Source organism: Macrobrachium nipponense, chromosome 20 (genome assembly GCF_015104395.2).
Source record: "Macrobrachium nipponense isolate FS-2020 chromosome 20, ASM1510439v2, whole genome shotgun sequence".
Classification (NCBI taxonomy): domain Eukaryota; kingdom Metazoa; phylum Arthropoda; class Malacostraca; order Decapoda; family Palaemonidae; genus Macrobrachium; species Macrobrachium nipponense.
The window spans coordinates 14,567,331-14,580,221 of NC_061089.1; the positions used below are offsets into that span (position 1 = coordinate 14,567,331).

General features: G+C 36.3%; 1 protein-coding gene across 8 annotated transcripts in view; it reads right to left on the reverse strand.

Moving 5' to 3' along the window:
- Window positions 1–8,295: 8,295 nt before the first annotated feature.
- The window catches only part of LOC135222153 (uncharacterized), a 38,733-nt gene continuing 34,137 nt past the window's right edge, over window positions 8,296–12,891 (reverse strand). For all 8 annotated transcript variants that reach the window (XM_064260324.1, XM_064260332.1, XM_064260342.1 and 5 more), the window contains 6 exons: window positions 12,581–12,773; window positions 11,315–11,485; window positions 10,815–10,956; window positions 10,331–10,552; window positions 9,572–9,702; window positions 8,296–8,613 (listed from right to left, as the gene is read on the reverse strand). In XM_064260324.1, the coding sequence (XP_064116394.1) occupies window positions 8,443–8,613; window positions 9,572–9,702; window positions 10,331–10,552; window positions 10,815–10,956; window positions 11,315–11,485; window positions 12,581–12,773 (1,030 nt within the window). In that variant the 3' untranslated portion in view covers window positions 8,296–8,442. The remainder of the gene's footprint in view (window positions 8,614–9,571; window positions 9,703–10,330; window positions 10,553–10,814; window positions 10,957–11,314; window positions 11,486–12,580; window positions 12,774–12,891) is intronic.

Genomic DNA, 12,891 nt, shown 5'->3' on the forward strand with positions numbered 1-12,891 from the left:
GGCCTTTCTCTTGAGTGAGAAGCTGTAGCTGTGTATACAGGTATTTTTCAAATGTTTTGAAGTACACTTCGAGGTTTTATTTTGCCATTGGATAAAATGATCATTTTCAATACATTTTTCTTTTGCTTTGTTCTTTTGACATGTCCATTTTTATATGCTTAATGTTTGTACTGTCAATGCTTTAACTGTTTTCATATTATGCATTATGTTTTTTTTTTGCATTGTCTTTATTTTGTTTAATTAGTTTGAATAATATTCTATTGTGTAATTGTTTGAATCTAACACTTGCAAATTAATTTGTATTTAATTAAATTTCATTTCAAATTTAGTTATTGCTTTATGATTTAATTTAATTAATTTTCTTGATAAACTTTGATTTAATTTTGCTTAATAATTAATTCAAGAATTAATTAAACTTGTGTTTTCAAGTAATAACAATTTCCCTGAGTTTGTGAATTTCACTTATAAATTTTGTATTTAGAAATAAATTTTTGTATTTAAAATTTACATGAGCATTTCATTTAACCACCAGTATGATATTTTATTTTTTTGTTTAAGTAGAAATATAGAGTGATAATTGTGCCGTTTCACACAAATAAATCAGAATCAGGGAAATACTTAGATTGGAAATTATAGAAGGAGTGATGCCCTTAATTAAGATTACCTCACATCTATTTTAATGAACTTAGACTGATTGTTTTCTTGACTGTTCAGTTCTATATGGGATCACTATTACCTTTAGAGTATTCAGTCATTTAGTATTTGTGATGAAGGGTCAGGTGTTTGGCTGTAGTGTGGTAAGTAATAACCAGGTACTTGAACAAACTGTGCCCTAAGTACAAAGGGTGTCCCAGACCCAGGAATAAAAGGGTCTCTTGTACTAGCAAGTACAAATGGTAAGTGTAGTAACCAGATACTTGGCACTTTGGGTTAACAAATATTAATGGTTTCCAGACACAGATCTTTGACTACTTTGTGCACCAAGTATTAATGGTATCCAGACCCAGATACTCTAGGCCACTTTCTCTCTGTCTCTCTCTCCTCCTCTCTCTCTCTCTCGTCTCTCTCTCTCTCTCTCTCTCTCTAATATATATATATATATATATATATATATATATATATATATATATATATATATATATATAGAGAGAGAGAGAGAGAGAGAGAGAGAGAGAGAGAGAGAGAGAGAGAGAGAGAGAGATTGTCACTGTTTGTATGCCAGAGCCAGAGAGTATTTTCGATTAGTTTGTGGTTATATTTGATTTCGTTCCGATAACTTGATCGTACTGGAAAAAAATCTTTGTCCGTTTATTTTTTTCCTTTTTACAATTAAAATATTCACGCAGAACTCCCAACCTGGCGAATATAATCTTCACTCCTTTCAGCCTCAGACAGATCTTGACCTGACAGAAGACGCGAGGAAGGAAATGACAATTCTGCAATACTGAGAAGAGTAATTCTTATCGTTTACTCTAAAAGCATCCTATTTGTATATTATTTAAAAAGTCCTGATGAAGATTAATAATTCTGCGAAAGGAAGAGGAAAAGGGCGATAAATACTGACGTTTGAAAATTAGGAAAAAGAATATTCAGTGAAGAAAGTTTCTTGTTACTTGTGATACATCCAATTAGTGGTAACTCGATGGACACACACACACACACACACATACACACACACACACACACACATATATATATATATATTTATATATTATATATATATATATATATATAATATATATATATATATATTATATATATATTTTTTTTTTTTTTTTTTTTTTTTTTTTTTTTTTTCTAGCAATTGGTCGTCATTATAACTCACTCAGCTTGGCAAAGTCGGTTGGAACAAAGAAGGCATATTTGAAAGAAGATTCTGACAGGCATAAAATGGTAGAAATGAAAATTTTTTTTTTTTTTGCTAATATGACTTAAGCTCTAAAAAATAAAGAAAATAACAGAAAATTTCCAACAGGCTTGAATCAATTTGCGGGGAATTAAAATAGGCGGCTCTAATTCCCCCGAATGTTGCGTATGCACACACACTTAATTGAGTTGAGTTGAATATGGAATTGAGGCCAAAGGCCAAGCACTGGGCCCTATGAGATTACTCAGCCCTGTGATGGATATTGGCAGTAAAAGGTTTGAAAGGTGTAACAGGAGGAAAACCTCAAAGCAGTTGCACTATTAATCAAGTCTTAGGAGAGGGTGGAAAGTAAGATGAAAAATGAGAATATGAAAGGAGATACAGTTAAAGGAACGAAAGTGGTTGTAACTAGGGGCCGAAGGCAAGCTGCAAAGAACCTTAAGTAATACCCACAGTGCACGGCGTGAGGCCCACTGACGACACTATCCTCCTACGGGGAGGTATGTCTGTAAATCAAATGATCCACAATACAGGCTATTCGTTCGCTACGTCTTTTTCCTCTTGCAGAGGTCATTTCCCCTCGCTTATGAGAAGACTTTTCTTGTGCCTCCATTAATTTCTCTTGCGATCACTCAAGCTGCTTCCCTGAGATTAATTTTTGGATTCTGGACACCTTTGGCTTCATTGTGAACGTAACTACGATTGCATTATTTGGTCCCAAGAATCATTCAGTGCTGATAGATTGTAGCTGGGTAATTGTCATGATTTAAGGGATTGTCAGCTTGACATATACATAAATTGGATGCAGGCAATCAGAAAGTGGCGCAAACGGACGAGGGTTGAAATACTCATATGCTGCAAGAGTTACAAGGAATTACAAGGATTAGGATGTCTCAAAGACTTGTTAGTCCTTGCGAGGAGACATCGTGTGCTCACTTATCTGTAGGAGCAGGTTTTACTGATCATTCACAGTGTCCTAGTGATTTTGTCCAGTTTTCTTTTAAACTCTTCCACACTGTTGCTGTTTACAACTACTGGTGGCAGTTTATTCCACGTGTCACATATCTTGTATGCAAAGAAGTTCCCATAATGGGATGTGTTGTATCTCTTCAGTTCTAGTTTCCATCCATTAAGAAGAGAGATAAAACTGACAGATAAGAATGTCTGTCCTTCACGTGCATAAAAAATTAGCGAGAGAGAGAGAGAGAGAAGATACGAGCTACGTAGATCTAATGGCTCCTCCAAGTTGCCGAAAGCAAGCTTAAATGGAGTATGAGTACTGTGTCCTTACGCATGAAGTGTTCATTAAGAGGAAGTTTGCTTTCATCTCGTAATTAAAACTGAACCGAAAAACCCGTAAGAGGCTGATGGCGGCGCCTTGGAGCTTAAAAATTCTCAATGGGTAATATTTGGGGATAATTGAGTCATCAGATTATCTAGCGAGAAGACCCAAGGAACTCTGGGGGTCGGACGACTGACGTGTAACTTGATTTTCTGAATGGACGTAAAATTTCTGAAGGACTTGTTTCCCTGGTGGTTCTAACGAATATTCGCTGGATAATTTGTACTGATCAGAGACAGGACGTTAGGAAAAGCGGTGCGCATACGCATTCATAGAGTACATACGTATTCCAAGCACTACAGCATGCTTATAAAGGGTGTCCATAAAGTCCCAGTACCATTACGAGTAAAAAGTAATTGTAACAGTACTGGGACTTTATGGACACCATGTATAATAATGTTTAATGCAACAGTCACAGGCGTATTGATGTATACAGGTATATGTTGACAATTAAGAAAGACCTTTTTTCAAACGGTGTTCTTATCTGAATGCCTCGGCTAGAAAATCTCATCAAGTCCAAGATAATACACGGGGAGATATGTAAGGAAATGAAAACATCCATCATTTCTATAAGCTGGCTGGATTCAAAGTCATCGTCATTAGTTTTTTTTTTTTTTCCGTACAATGATGATGAACTTCACGAGTTCGTATTATACCTCGAAGCTTCGGAAAACTCCGCCAAAGCCTGCCTGAAATCTCGTGTTTCAAAAACCTTTGTACTGCGACACCTGTTTCCGAAAATAGGATGGGGATAGCCCGCAGCGTTGGGAAGACGTGACGTCATCATTAGTATCGGGCGCTCATCGTATAAAAGTGGAATCTCTTTTTGTGGGATTTTATTTTATTTTATCTCTCTCTCTCTCTCTCTCTCTCTCTCTCTCTCTCTCTCTCTCTCTCTCTCTCTCTCAGGAGGCAGCATACAGCCGGTTCTAGCTGAAAGTCACCCTGTCAGCCATCAGATAACAGGAACAGGTGCCTTATCATGAATACGCAAAAAAAAAAATAAATAATAAATAATAAAAAATAAATAAAAAGAATAAAAATAAATAAATAAATAAAAAAGTATAAAGGAAAATTATGGTTTGTTGCTTGGTAGCATTGGTATTATTTCATACATATGATCTTATATAGGGATAATTAAATCCCTTGGTGTGCAATATCTTTTTGATTAGATGAAGCTTAAACCAAATGTCTCTCATACACTTTACGAATTCTAGATAAAAACTTAAATCCATGAGTGTACTTACACACGTTAATCCGGTAAATACCTTATTGAATTTGCTCGTGATCATATCAAATCCACAAGCAGCAAAATGCAAGTAAAGACACAGAAACCCTCACAGTATTATTATTATTATTATTATTATTATTATTATTATTATTATTATTATTATTATTATTATTATTATTATTATTATTATTATTATTATCCAGAAGGATTTGTTCTTTTAGGGCAGTGTTATATTGAAAACAGTAGCTGTTTCAACTGCATGCAACTTGTGGAGAGAAAAATATGATAAGAGAAGAACCTACAAGGTGAATACTATTGATCCAGCAGTTTATATTATTACTATTATTATTTATCAGATGAACCCTATTCATATAGAACAAGCCCACGGGTGCCACTGACTTGAAATTCATGCTTCCAAAGAATACGGATTTTATTACAAAAGAAGTAACAGAAGGTAATGGGAAACCTTATTCATCAGAATTTGACTCTTTCTCCCAAGCATTCAATTCAGTACAAAAGAATGAATTAAAATGCACCTGTTCCTCAGCCTTGTCCCCTCACAGTGAGCGAACGGAAGTGAGGCAATAATCCTGTGTATGAGTGATTTCCCAATTCTTTCTGCTCGCTGTACGGAACGTCGCCGCTGGATCCTGTTTGTGTTTGTACCCAACAGAAGGAGAAAGGACAAGCATAGCAGTCAAGATGTCTGCTTTGAGCGAACGGAAGTGAGGCAATTATATTAATTCCTCAGTGTATGACTGATTTTCTGTATGTTTCTCAATTCTTTCTGCTCGCTGTACAAAACGGCGCAGCTGGATCCTGTCTGTTTGTACCCAACAGAAGGAGGAAGGACGACCATAGCAGTCAAGATGTCCGCTTCGAATGCGGTGGAATGTGGCTGACAAGAATTCTATGGATGAGGATGTGATCCACAGCCATCCAGCGACATCTAACAATTAGGTTACGCTGTTCTGCTAAGGTGATCTTTGTATTTATTTATTAGTTTTCTGTAAATGGAAACTATCGTGCTTTTTCTGTCCCTCCCCACTTTTCCTGACGGCAAATTGGCTGTCCGGCCTCTGATCTTAAAAAACTACTCAGGCTAGAGGGCTGCAATTTGGTATGTTGTTCGTCCACCCTCCAATCATCAAACGCACCAAACTGCAGCCCTCTAGCCTCAGTAGTTTTTATTTCATTAATGGGACATATGAGGTCATTTAGCGCTGAAAGAAAACTGAAGATGAAGAGGTTTGAAAGGTGTAACAGGAGGGAAATCTTGCAGTTACAGCAGAAGGTGGAAAGTGAGATAGAAAACAGAATAAGAATGAATGTACAGTAAACGGAATTGAAGGAGTTGCAGCTATGGTCCGAATGACGCTGGAAAGAACCCTAAATGATGCTCGGGGTCTTAATCTGCATTTTCAAGACTAAACAATATAACTAAAACAGGGACAATGAAGTCCTGCGTTTTTCTGATAGTCGTATCTTTTCTGGCGTTAAAGAAAAGTCGAGTTTCCACAGTTAGAGCAAAAATAGACATGACAGAAAAATAATTGATAGAGATTAAAGGTGTATTCGTATAGGTTTCTTAAGACAGGTCGTTATTTCCAAACAATTATGACTCTTCCGTCTAGCTCTCTGAAACGATTACATTTCAACCTTTACCGATGAATGGATTATATATTCCTGTTTTAAAAATATAATGGATAATACATAGTATATTTCAGGAATTGGGATGATTTCGAAACGAAAAAAAAGAGATGATGCTTCTGTTTCAATTTATCTCTAAAATTTTCACGTTAAAAAAAATGTCACGGTTTTTCGTCGTAAAACATCGTGAAACGAAACGCGTTTCACAGTTTTGAAACAGTCAACAGAAAACGAGAGCACTCGACCACCCCCTCATTTGATATCCCCACAAAGGCAACATTTTTCGAAGTTGAGACAACTCTCAACGGAGCGGAGTGTTTTCGGAAAAACACTGTTGCCAAAGGCAACAGTGTTTTTCCGGAACGAGTATCATCCCTTGTTTTCACTCACTCGGGGAGTAAGCCTACAAAGTACTTTGTTGTGGTTGTTGTTGTAAGGGGTGGTTATAGGAAAGCCTAAAAAGTTGTTCCTCGCTGAGTTGAAGATACAGGAATTTTAGGATAGGACATTTATGATTTATTTATTAGAATGAAAAGTAAAACAATCAATAATGTCCATGTTAAACAGAAGAGAAAATTATTTCTAATAAAATATAGCGTATTTTAAAAGATATTTGTTGGTGAAACAGCGTGTTATTTGGCCGTAGATTTTAGCGCGTTTTAATTTAATTGATGTACTGAATTTAGAGGCCATGTTTCTTTTTCGTTACTTTGTGTTTCCGCATATAACTGAAATTATATGAACGTGTTTAATTTGTCTTTTTTTAAAATTTGATCCTTGTTGTTAGTATGAGCAGTATTAATTATGAGTACTAATTACGAAGACCACTTCACGTTAAGTTAGGAATATTATGTTTACAACTCGTGCGGGGAAAATCTTGCACCCGTCTCCGAGTAAGATGGAGGTCGGATCACGTCTTGTTTCAATGGAGTCAACTTTACTGAGGTCATATATTATTATGAGGACTCCAAGAATTTCGTAGAGATTTTGTCATAGTTATCATAAAGTAGGTCATTTAATATAGGTAAAAGTGTAGATTGTAAAAGCATCGAAAATTAGGAATAAAAAATTTAAAACAGATGTTTTATTTCTTCTGATAAAAAACAAATCTATCACCTCTTTTTTATGGAGTATGATGCACAGGATGAAATTGTCCCTAAAGATAATTACGTTATGGAAACTCTTATTTTTCATGCAGACAGAAAAGGTCAGTTATTTTGAGCCCAAACAGCAATACATTATAATTCAGCCAAATGGTACAAGGTGACGAATGGCAACAGAATTTCCAGTGAATATGTAAAAAAAAAAAAAACTATACCCCAGCTGAGAATTTCTCTCTCTCTCTCTCTCTCTCTCTCTCTCTTCTCTCTCTTCTTCTCTTCTTCTTCTTCTTCTTCGTACCGAAAGCATTTCCCTTCACGTATCAAGTTGCCATTAGAACCACAATAGAGAGTTTTAAGAAGCTGTTGCCGAGAATTCTGATAAGATTCGTACACTGCAGAGCCAAGGACATATCTTACTTTTTATTCTCCCTGTAAAGTGATTCCAGTCTGCTGGAGAATTTCCTCTCTCTCTCTCTCTCTCTCTCTCAACTTCTCTCTCTCTCTCTCGTCTCTCTCTCTCTCTCTCTCTCTCTCTCTCTCTCTCTCTCTCTCTATTTTAAAGTTTTGGCCATGTTAGCAAAAAAGTTGCCTTCTCTACCATTTTATCTGTCAGAATCTTTTAAAGATGTCTTCTTTTTTCAAACCGAATTTGCCAAGCTGAGTGAGTTGTCATGACGGCCTATTGTTAAAAGATATATATATATATATATATATATATATATATATATATATATTTATATACATATATCAAGTTACCACCAATTGGAAATATCACAAGAAACAAGAAAGTTTCTTCATTGAATTTTCAGTGTTTATCGCCCTTTTCCTCTTCCTTTGACAGAATTATTAATCTTCATCAGGACTTTTTAAATAGGATACGAATAGGATGCTTTTAGCATAAAGGACAACAATTATGCTTTTCATTAACTGCAGAAGTTTTATTTCCTTCCGCGTCATCATCTGTCAGGTCAAGAATCGTATGAGGTTGGAAGAAGCGAAGATTATCGATGTTGGGTTGGGAGTTCTGCGTTAGTAATTAATCAATTATAATAGAAAAAAGGAAAAACTGACGATAAAGTCGTCAGGACAAAATACGATAACGAAGTAGAGCATCAAACTTTATCGTTACAATTCTTTGACAGATTAATACAAAAGAATTGAAAAAACCCAACATTGATTACTCGTACAGTATTCTTTGTATTCGCTAGAAGGAGACATTTCAGAATTCTTCTTCGAGTGATCCCCTCCACTAGAGGTCGCTACAGGAATGCCCCGAAAGTTTCGTGTTTCTCCCAAACACAGACCTGACGAGCTCGGTGCCGAAGGGTCCGTAGACGAAGATGTCCTGAGACGGGAAACGCAGCGACTTCAGAGAGTGCAGGCACGAAATGACCATCGTGGGGCCTCCACACATCACGATCTGGAAAGTCAAGTCCACGAGAAGATTATCGATCGATCGGTTTTCCCTCGAGTTGGTTGCACAGGATTTCAACGAAGGAAAGATAAGAAATTCAAGAAAATCGTGCAACATTATCTAGTTTGGCTAATTAGAATCAGAACATGCACGTATAAAGTACCCTCTCTCCAGCCCGCTGTTCATCATAGATCAGAATTCTGTACCATACAAAGACTCAAGACTCAGTCATCAGTGATTTCAAGTAACTCTTTTTAACATACAACTGATCGTTTCTCTTTAAATACTCTTGATCGTAGCATTTTCTGAGCAAGTCTACTTGTACAGAGGCGTATCGTGATAAAAAAAAAAGCTAAATATGCTAGAAAAACTTTGTTTTTAACTATCCACCTTTCACCAGGAATGTCCCTTATACTTGAACATTTACAGATTATTATTATTATTATTATTATTATTATTATTATTATTATTATTATTATTATTATTATTGTTGTTGTTGTTGTTGTTGTTGTTGTTGTTGTTGTTGTCGTTGTTCAGGAGATGATCTCTGTTCATAAGGAACAGGCTTGCAGAGGTCAATATCTTAAAATTCAAGCTTCCAAAGAATATGGCGTTCATTAGAAAAAGTAACAGCAGAAGGTGATAGTAAATACAGGCAACAAGAGATAAGCCATTAGAAAACAAAGATAAATGAACAAATTAATAAGTCACTAGATAGAAATATAAATAAATTATATAAAGTAGGAGGAGAATTGTTTGACATGCACTAAACATTGTCCATCAAGAGCTTCAAGATGTTGCCATATTATTTAGATATTATAACCGACTTCCAGTATTTAAAGCCACTGAAATCGGTAAACATATGTTTAAGAAAAAGTTTACATTTCTAGCTATTCGTTTCAGTAGCATATTTGCATGAAATACTCACTTTGTGTGTTGAAAACTATATCATTAAAATACTCACCTTCTGTTTCAAGCCATTGGGCTTTGGGACGTGTTTGTCAATCATCTGTGTATCAATAAATCCTTCCTCTGCCTCCCAGTCCTCTGGGGCAGATCCCAGAGTGTAGACAATCTGAAGACGTTCGTCCTGGGCTGCAGTTAAGGACAATAATATTTCATTAGGAAATGCGCTGTGTTGGATATATATTTTCAAAATTAGGTTTCAGATCCATGAACGGCATTGCAAAGTTGTGGTTTTCGTACTTCTCCCAAATAAGGAAAAAGAGAGCAAAAATAGAAAGAAGAGAAGATAAAGGGAAGAAAGTAAATGGAGAGAGAAACAGAAACTAATATATTCTCTAGAGAGAGAGAAGAGACGATGGAAGGAAAAAATGGCAGAATCCTCTTGTTACACCAAAGTTTAACATTTAGGACATCTTCGGCTCTTGAGGAAGGAATGGCATTTTTTAAATACGTTTCAGCATTATTCTATCGCTCTGAGAATGCAGTAGTTATAAAAGTTCCAAATGATTAAATTAGCATCTACATACAGCAATAATAGAAAGAATGGGAGAAACACTACCAAAAAACTGGTGACCAAATCAGAGCTGTCGCCAGATTTTACCACAAGGATTTACACCGAAGGAAACTAAAGATTTACGTATAGTCTGAGGCTGTGAGACATTGCATCACCTCATAGCGATAAAGATGTCATAGGTCTTTAGAACTGACAGCAGTAGATAGAGTAGTGAAATTCAGATCGAAATGATGGGATATTTACCGGCGAAGTGATCCAGTTCCTTCTTGAAGAGAACATCGTCGAGGGTCTCCGAGTGGTAGAGCAATTTGATTTTCGTCTTGTCCTTTGGATCTTTTATTATGGACCTGATGAGCTGCAGTCCAGGTGTGATTCCTCCTCCAGAGGCCACGAGGGTCAGTTGGTCCAGCTTGTTCGGGTCATACTCGAAGCCTCCACAGGGACCCTGGATCAGGACTGCGTCGCCTGGAACACCAGATTGGTTGTGAGTTCCTACAGATTTCGCTCTCAGTCAGTCTTTAACATTTTACTTGAGATCTTGATTAAAGAAAGAAGAAAATGATGAAAGGACCTCAAACATAATTAATTTTAAGCTTGAATTAGGCTCAACAGTCAGTTAAATTAAAGAACATTCCAATGCGATGGTTGCATTTCACATTGCAAGTAGAGTAGTGAATTTCCATGCATAATTCATCATTTAATGGAATGTTGAAACTATTGACGCTACCTGGTTTCAAGGACGAGAAATATTTGGACATAATTCCTTGAGTTTCGAACTTCATCACTAAATCGATATGGCCATAATCATCTGGGCAAGAAACGGGTGAGAAGTAGCGGATATGGTCCCTTCCGCCTGCGGTAACTTTGATCTGTTACGCGACAATAAAAAAAATATATTCTTCACTGAAAAGTGAAATATTGGTAAACAGGATCTTGCATGATTTTCACCAATTATTCAGATCTTAAATTCCCTTTTCAAAATGGAAGGTTATTTAATAAATTTTAAGTAAAAGAGCAGGAGTATTTAACTCTGTCGGTTGCTTTTGTGGCCAAGTTGAAATTAGAACTTCTTAAATCCGAAAAGGAACAAAAACTAAAAAAAAGACACATTTCACAGGCCCCCAATAATGAACAACAACTTTGAATTATGCTCTTTATGTTAACAGTATCTAGAATCTATTCCATGTAATATTTAAACAAGAAAAGTATACTAAATACTTTACTTACTGCTACATACTGCCCGGCCTTACATCCTGTATGGTCGGTGTCCTTTGGAAGCGAGAACTTGAAGGCGCCCATCGTTTGGCCAATTCTGGTGAAAGTCAGCAACTTTGCTGTGATCCAAGAATCCGGGCTCATTGCTGCCTCGTGACGAACTCCATCGGCTGACTCGACTCCCTGAGATCCAGATGTGTTTATATTACTCCTCCAACAAGGCATTAAAATGCACTAAATGAGGGTATTGTAACACACACATACATATACATACATACATACATACATATGTATCATTCGAGCTACAAATGTCCTTTAATATCTAATTCACTCTACCTCGGAATTGATATATTTTCATATATGTACCGAAGGGGAATTTTTAGTTGATAATAATTTCATCCCCTTTCTGTTGGCCGACTCGATAATGTCACTAGGCCGTCCTGATTTCGTTCCCATCCACTGGACGATGGTTCGTTTCCATGAGGGGACGAAATTATTATCAACTAAAAATTCCCTTTCGGTACATATATGAAAATATATCAATTCCGAGGTAGAGCGAATTAGATATTAAAGGACATTTGTAGCTCGAATGATCTATATGAATCACGGTGATGTGATAATTATTCTTTACATATATATATATATATATATATATATATATATATATATATATATATATATATATATATATTATCATATAGTGATATAGACCATGCAATCTTCATGAATATTTTTTTTTCTAATCAGGTATAGACATTCATTGGCTTTCAAGATCGTCCAACCTCAAAAATAGCAAGGTCTCTCATTTTCTATAAAGTAGTTAAAATGACATTAAAGAAAACGTCACTCTTTAGAGAATAACGACCCGAACATTATGAGGATTGAATCTTTAATCAGGAGTATGAAAACTCGTATCCCCTGCTAATTTTAGGACTGAATAGTCAGAATACAATTTTTAAATGCTAAGTTATAAGCCTCAAATATGATAATTTCTCGAAAGGGTTTCAGAATTCACAATAATCAGCACTTTTTAAAAACAGTCCCTTGTATGCATGTGAGAATTTCAGCATACCGTCGTTAAACAATGATATCTAGATATTCGCCAAGGATATATCTTGCTTGAATAGACCTGGAAAAGTCCCTGATATGTGTGTTTCAGCTTACCCTCAGTAAACCAAAATTATCTAAATATCTCCTGAGGATATGCTTTGCTTGAATTGAATTGACAAACTACCTTGAGGAACAGAATAATCCTCAGGAAGAAAGTGTTTAGCTCACCTTGTCACAGGCAGCTGGGGGACATGTATTGGAGGGGTTCTCAAAGTCTGTGTCCTGGAAGGGATGTTTGGCCACTTTGCCCTTTTCGTTGGCAGCGACTTCGTCCAGCAGACTCTGGGCCAGTTCCCTCTTCTGCTCGAGGCTCAGCTTCTGGACCTCGTTGTGGATTACTCGATCGTTGGCAGATTGTTCCCTGTAGGTGGACATTACGATAGCTGAGGTAACTGGAGTTCCCCTCTCAGTCCAAAACCCTGTCTATTATACAGTTTGTTTGCAAAAAAGTCAATTGTTCTTTCCTTTAATTGAGCATA